Below are 7,841 nucleotides of genomic sequence, written 5' to 3' on the forward strand. Positions count from 1 at the left end.
TGGCTGAGATGTTTGCAATGCAGGATCTGCCTGATGCCAGTCCAGCATTCACTCTGGTTTCGGAGTTTCTCTTTGTCTCTCTCTTTGTCTCCTTTTGTGTATTCTGGATATATATGAGTCGCCGTCAGGTATCCTCTCCTCGTGAACTGAACCCCAATGTCGAGGCGGGTCCCCGACAGAGGGTGGAGTGGCCCACACTGCCACAATGTCCCTCCTGGCACCAGGCAGCCAGCTGAGGAAGTGGTTTGCACTATTTCTCAGCAGGAAGCCCACAGCCCTTCCAAGCAGGGCATGTAGCAGAGCGTTGCCTGTAACTTCCTTTTAAAGGCAGTTGTTCAGAAGCTATTGCTGCCGTATCAATTTGCATAATAGCCTTGCTTCTCCCGTGCTTCTGTTTTGTTTAAGTTTTTTTCTTTTTTCCAAAAAATAAATCTGTGCATATAAAATTGATGAAAGAGAATGGTTTTAGGTGGCCCTCACTCATTATATAGCCAAATCGATTTACTTTTTCTTGACTCTAGTCTTAGCTTTTTGAAGAAGTATCTGTAAAACATTTCCATGACAAAAATAATTCTTTCTACATGCCTGATGGTAAAAAAACAACAACAAACAAAAACTTGTTGACAGGTGAATGGAAACTGGAAGCGAGTATGGAACACACTCTTCAGGCAGTCCAGTGTGAAGCCTGGGAGCATGCGCTCTGAAGTCTAAACACTAGGAATGGACCTAGGTTCTTCCACTCTTCAGCTGGTGACTGCTCATCTGGGCCTCAGTTTCATCATGTGTAAGTTGGGATGATAGCTGTACTTCCTAATAAACTCAAGGAAGTGTTATTTGCAAAGTGTTTGGAGAATGTCTACCACATAGAAGTGTCCATTAAATAGACAAATTACTGACCACTAGAATATATCACAGTGAACCCTTGAATTCCAGCCCTTGACAACCGGTGGTGAGCCAGCAGATGACGGCCATTCATTCATCCACTTCATCCTCCCAATAGCATTTCTTAAGAGCCCTTTCTAGCCAATACAGATCAAAGATGGAGGAAAAAGCCTCTCTACTTTCAACCCTCCAAAATCTCAAGTCTCAGGTGATGGAGAAATCCTGTCTCAGAAAGCCAGCCTTCAGAAGTGAACTCTATCTCTATAACATTAGACAACAAATTTAGGGTCCTTCCTAATTATGAATAGCAGTCTCCCTCAAAGAGCAAAACGCTGCCAGGCAGCAATGGCGTCCTTTGTCATCATAACCAAGGTAGTTTATATCTGATATGGAAAAGAAGAAAAAGAAAAAAAAAAAAAGCAAATTTGCTTGAAGAAATCAAATGAATACAATCAAGCACTTTTTTTTTTTTTTTTTTAAAGCAAGTAAGTGGGGCTGTCATAATGATCTCAGATGAAAATCCTGGTGATCTCTCTCGGAAAAATTCGTCACTGAAACCCTTGTGGACCACAGTACTATTCTGACATATATGAGATCACCATAAATCAACTCAAGGCATGACAAAAGGGTAAAAAATGTGAAAGTCAGTATCTACTGACTATTTTTAAGCAGGGTACATTTCATGGTTTTATGTACATTTTCCAGCTAATAGCTCTCTGATATTTTAAGTGACTTATTTCAAGTGAGCATTTCTCACTCTCAACCACCTAACAATTTTACAAACCCAAAGAAGGTTTTAATAGAAATCCTAAACTTACATATCTTAATGGTAATTATTGCTTGATCCTTTCCCCCAACTTTTCACTAAATCAAGTCAAATATCTGACACACCAATATATTAAAATGTTAATCAAAAAATAAAATTCAGCACCCTGTAAACTGCCAGGAACATAAAAATCTGAAATCTATCAGCTGCAGAAGGACGAAACTTGGCTCTTAGTCTTGTTAAGTGCTGTCAAGTCGGTTCAGACTCACCATGACCCTATCTATGTAGGGTTTCCGAGTTGTGGCTGGTGAGTTTGAAGAGCTGACCCAGTGGTTCAAACTGGCCTGGTGGTCCAGAGTTTAGTCTTAAATAGATTATAATCTCCTCACAGAGATAAAGACATAACCAAAAGACAAATAACAATACAATGCACTTCTGATACAAGAGCCAAACAGAAGCTACAAATAGCAAATAGTATTTGCAAACTCAGGAAGAAGGAAGATCAGTTTAGATTTTAGTTTAGATTACACCATCACAGATAAGAGGGAATCTGAGCAGGGACTTAGAAACAGTAGGATTCCAAGAACAGAAAGGAGAAAGGCAAACATTCTCTCCCACCACACGCACAAATCCAGAGCTTCTGTACAATTTTCAGAACTGGGGACTCAGCCTCCAAGAAAGAGGAGACACACAGAAAGCTGAAAAACAGATACAGCAGATAACACATATGCCCTGTCCTTGAGGAGCAGTGAGACCTACTTAACATTCCAGAAAGGCAAAAAAAATGTTATTGCCAAATCGTTTCTGACTCATGGTGACCTTACGTGTGTCAGAGCAGAACTGTGCTCCATAGAGTTGTCAATGGCTGATTTTTCAGAAGCAGATCACCAGACCTTTCTTCCAAGGTACCTCTGGGTGGACTTAAATGCATTAACTGTTTGTACCACAAATGGACTCTAACTTTCCAGTCAATTCTTAATTATTGAGATGATAGAAAACAAGGCCCAGAGAAGCTAAGTGACTTGCCCAGGGTCTCACAGCTATTTGACAAAGCTGTGATGAGCCCTCAACCACTGATGCTGGGCCTAAATTATTCTCAGTTACAGGTGACCTGGTAGATTTGGTAACTACAAACTGTGCTTGACTTCTTTGTCAAGTTCTACCAAAAACTGGAGTCCTGGTGTGGCGCTGTGGGCTAACGCGTCAGACTGCAAAGTTGTTTGAACTCCAAGGTCGGTGGTTCAAGCTTACTAGCTGCTCCTTGGAAACCCTATACAGGGTTGCTATGGGTCAGAATCGACTCGATGGCACTTAAGAACAGCAACAACCAAAAACAAGTTGTGTGACTTCAGCAAGATACTTCCCTCCCCTGGGCTCACGCATCTTCATTTGAAAACTGGGAAAGGGGACTCTGAAAGGAGTGCATTAGATGAAGATCTGCTGCCAGGTTATACTCAACTCTGAATCTGAAGACTGCAAACCAAAGATGTAGATGGATCTGTGGTTTTCCATTGCTATCAGGATGAAAAGATTAGGTGAGAACAGATGCCAGGCGTCCTCCAAGAGCTGGGTTGTTATACGGGAGCTCTACGAATCGGGCTGCGAACCACAAGGTAAGCAGTTCAAAACTTACCAGTGGTTCCGCGGGAGAAAGATGAGGCTTTCTGCTCCCGTAAAGATTTATAGCCTCGGAAACCCTGTTCAGGGTCACTATGGGTCAGAACCGACTCGAAAGCACTTAACAACAATGAGTCCTGGTGTGGTGCTGGAGGATAAGCACTGGACTGCAAGGTCAGTTTGAACCACAAGGTTGGTGATTCAAAGTCACCAGCCACTCCTCGAAATCCTATATGTGGTTGCTATGAGTAGGAACCAATTCGACAGCACTTAACAACAACAATGTTGTTATTAGGTGCTGTCAGGTCGGTTCCAACTCATAGTGACCCAATGTAAAACAGGAACACTGCTTAGTCCTGCGTCAGACCCATTTTTGAAGCCACTGTGTCAATCCATTGAGGGGTTTCCTCTTTTTCACTTTACCAAGCATGATATCCTTCTCCAGGGACTGGTCCCTCCTGATAACATGCCCAAAACAGGTAAGATGAAATCTCCCCATCCTCTCATCTAAGGAACATCCTGACTGTACTTCTTCTAAGACTGATTTGTTCATTCTTCTGGCCGTTCATGATAGATTTAAAATTTCTCACCAACACCTACTAAAATGCACCAATTCTACTTTGGTCTTCCTTATAATAATGTTGTTGTTAAGTTCTATCAAGTTGGTTCCGACTCATAGCAACCCTGTATAGGGTTTCCAAAGAACGGCTGATGGATTTGAACTGCCACCTTATGGTTCAAACCAACCTTGCAGACCAGTGCACTACCCCACAGTGCCACATCTTATAATAATAGTGACATTTAAAGAGCATTGATAATGAAGCAGTTTGTTCTAAGTGCTTAGCATGCATCAACTCAAATAATTCTTACAACTCTGAAATGTGGGAATTGTTTTTATCCACCCACTCCCACCCCCCTTTTTTTTTTAAAGAGATAAAGAAACTGAGCTAAGTGAGACATTTGTCCAAGTGAATGGTAAGAACTGTCACTTGCAATGAAACCCAGGAAGTCTAGCTCCCAGGAGCCCTGGTGGCCCTGGTGAAGTATCAGGCTGCTAACCAAAAGGTTCGTGGGTTTTACCCACCAGCGATTCTGCAGGAGAACAGACATGACAATCTATTCCTATAAAGATGACAGCATAGGAAACAGAGCAGCTTTATTAATTATAGAGGATCTCGAAATCAACTGGATGGCGTACAGCAACCACTGCCTAGCTCTAGTTTGTGCTTTTAAACACTTTACTACTCTCTATATAAGGAGCTCTGGTAGCACAGTGATTACGAATTGGGCTGCTAACCTCTAGGTCGGCAGTTCGAAACTACCAGCTGTTCCACAGGAGAATGATGAGGCTTTCTGCTCCCATAAAGATTTGCAGCCTCGCGAACCCTGTGCAGGGTCACTATGAGTCGGAATCAACTCCAAGGTACTTAACAACAACAACTCTCTATATGGAATCCTGGTATGGTGTTGTAGGTTAATGCTCTGGACAGCAAAGTCGGTTTGAATCACAAGGTCGGCAGTTCAAGCTCATCTGCTGCTCCTCAAAAACCCTATCCAGGGTTCCACTATGAGTCAGAACCAACTTGATGGCACTAAACAACACCAAATTCTCTATATATACCTTCTGTTGTGTTAGTGAATAGAGTGAGAGAAAGGGTGTGTATTTCTCAGCATTGATGCAATTTCATTTCATGTTCACAAGTCTTTGAGGCATCTCCATTTTACAAATAAGGAGACGGAGGCTCCAAAAAGACAGAGTCTAGTTAGTGGGACAGCCTGCAACTGAACCCAAATTTGTTGATTCAAAATTTAGTGCTCTTTCCACAGCTCCATAACTGCATTCACCTTCTTTCCAGCTCCTTCATTAAACAATGATTTCAGAGTTCTATGAAGTACCAGAAACAGAGGGGAAGCAGAGATGTCCATCTAATGAAGGTGACAAATAGCCATGACACAAATTGTTTGTTTTGCTGGGGTACACACACGAAGCCCTGGAAACACAGAAGAGGGCCACATAACCAAGGCTAATGAGAAAGAAAATCAAAACTTGTTTTTGAAGAACAGGTGGGAGGAGGCAGAGTTGAAGACAGCTTGGGCCCATGGGAAAATTGAAACTAATTCCATATATCTGGACTGCAGGATGTTCCGAGAGTGTGGCAAGAGATGAAGCTGGTGCCAATCAAGACTTTCTCAGAAAACCTTGCTAGGTAGTCTGGGCTTTATTGAGAAAGGAAATCTATGTGTAATTGAATACGTGGTAATTTACAAGAACAAAGAGAAGGATGGCATTCTGGTGTGGCGCTGTGGGTTAATGCGTTGGCCTGTGGGTCAGCATCGACTTGATGGCACTAACAACAACAACAATAATCTCACTCTAGGAATCCTGCTGTTTCACTGAGGGTCAATGCACTGGACCACAAGGTCAATCTGAACTGCAGTTCAAGCTTACCAGTCACTCCTCAAAAACCCTAGACAAGGTCACTATGAGTAGGAAACGACTCAACGGGGCACTTAATAGCAACAACAACATCTCACTATATATAAATAGCTCTGGTGGTGTACTGAGTTATGAGTTGGCCTGCTAACTTCAATGTCGTAGTTCAAACCTACCAGCTGCTCTGTGGAAGGAAGAGGAGGCTTTCTGTTCCTGTAAAGATTTACAGCCTTGGAAACTAAAAGAGCAACTATACAGGACTGCTCAAGTCAGAAGAGACTTCATGGATTTCATGGCATATAACCACCACCATCTCACCATGGTCTCCCCACTCCTAGCCCAAACACCTGCACGGTCTGGGTGTTAGTAACATCCAGAACTCAAAGGAAGTTACAGGAATCAAATTCTGATGGAGTCACTCATGACAGCCAAGCACAGCATTACCTGTCTTCCTCCACCCAGCACCATCTTATCTATGATAAATCTGCTACTTGGAACATACTGCATGATGCATCCCATCTCAAATGAAGGTTAGAATGATGAGAAGTGGTACAGCGAGATTCGGGGTGGGGTTGGGGAACTAAGGTAAAGGTCATCTGAATTCTAGTATGGACTCTCTCAATCATGGGCTACACAACTTTGGAAAAGCTGTTTTATGTTTTACATCACTCTCCTCAGTAAAGGTTACATGGGATGAACTTTTTCCTGCCTTTTTTTTTTTTTTTTTTTTGGCTGTCTTCAAAATTATATTCTGCTTTAACATTCCATGATTTTATTTGAAATATATTCCAATTATCTTGATTCTAAGATGCACATTTTCCCTTATTGTAACATCTCTGAAATTGGGTGTGTTTTTTTCCTTTACAATGGACGGTGTGTTGTAGTTTAAAGAGCAACATTATTTTTCTTTCTTAGTGACACATAAGATGCTGACACGTGTGACACTTACCAGGTTTGCTGAAACCTGGTAAATTAAAGCTGCCTTTGTTTCCCTTTCCCTTCTCCTTTCCCCACTGGTCATCAGGTTCAGAGAAAGCCCTGGTGGAGCAGCTGTTAAAGGCCTTGGCTGCTAACTGAAAAGTTAGTGATTTGCACCCACCACCCTAGATGAGGGAGAAAGGTCAGAGCACGCATACCTGGAATGCAGCCAGACACATTCCTTAAAACACTGGGAGGGGAAAAGCCTCTCTCCTAGACTCAGTTTTTGTATCCCAGTTGGTTGCTTCTGTGTGTGTGTCCCAGTCCAGTCTGTGTGCTCCTGGTGGCCAGGGGTTCCGTCTCATTCATCTCCATTTCCCCAGGGTCCTACACACTTGCCAAATCTCAGTTAATGGAATTAATCAGTGTTTGTGGTTAAAGCAATAAAACTGCCCCCATCCAGGGGAAAAGTCTCAGAAATGGAGCGCTAACGGTTCCACAGTCTCTGAGCCCCTCTTCTCCCTTACGCTGAGATTTGGACGTTGAGATTCCCACTCACCAGCACATCCCTGAAGAGTAACTGCGGCCCGGAGTGCACTGTCCAGTCCACCGCGCCACTGTTTGGAATCTTGATGCGAATGACCAGCACCTGGTTCTCCATGGCATGGACGGGGCCAAGGGGCAGCCACAGCATTACAGATCAAAGGGGCTCACATCCTGGATTACGAGGTACTCACTGACCCCTGGTCTAGGCGGGGTCTCAAAGAGAAGAGGGAGTGAGGGGAAGTGGGCAGAGGGTGATGGGGCAGTGAGGAGAGAAGGGGTGGTCAGGAGGCCCCCCGCAGTCACCGAGCCAGGCTGTGTGAGGGTGGACACGGGAAGGGCAGGGGGCTCCAGGAACTAGCGGAAGTCTGAAGATTTTGGAGTTGGAGAAGGAAGCACGACGGGATCTTGAAAGCGCTCTGCCGGCTCTGTGGGGGTGAGGAAACTGCAGAGCTAAGGCCCCGTTTGGGGATACAGCGGCAGGTGTCCACCCCTCCTTCGTGGATGAGGGGAGACTCCCCGACGGGAGGGGACTGAGTCTGGGGCTTTTAGGAAGGGGTCCCGGCGCTTCCAGACAAGCCCAGCTGGGGGTTCCGCTGGGAGAGGTCTGGAGGCGAGTCCTCTAGCCCACCCCCGGCCAGAGGGCGTGGCGCGCGAGCTCAGCCCCGGCCGCCGGAGGCC

General features: G+C 44.4%; 1 protein-coding gene across 1 annotated transcript in view; it reads right to left on the bottom strand.

Annotated features, from left to right (window-relative positions):
- MAP2K5 (mitogen-activated protein kinase kinase 5) overlaps positions 1-7,479 on the bottom strand; it is a 349,068-nt gene extending 341,589 nt beyond the window's left edge. Inside the window, exon 1 of the mRNA XM_006831503.1 lies at positions 7,177-7,479. Coding sequence (XP_006831566.1) covers positions 7,177-7,311 — 135 coding nt within the window. The 5' untranslated portion in view covers positions 7,312-7,479. The remainder of the gene's footprint in view (positions 1-7,176) is intronic.
- Positions 7,480-7,841: the final 362 nt, after the last annotated feature.

The sequence above is a fragment of the Chrysochloris asiatica genome, unplaced genomic scaffold (assembly GCF_000296735.1).
Source record: "Chrysochloris asiatica unplaced genomic scaffold, ChrAsi1.0 scaffold00004, whole genome shotgun sequence".
In the NCBI taxonomy this organism is placed as follows: Eukaryota; Metazoa; Chordata; class Mammalia; order Afrosoricida; family Chrysochloridae; genus Chrysochloris; species Chrysochloris asiatica.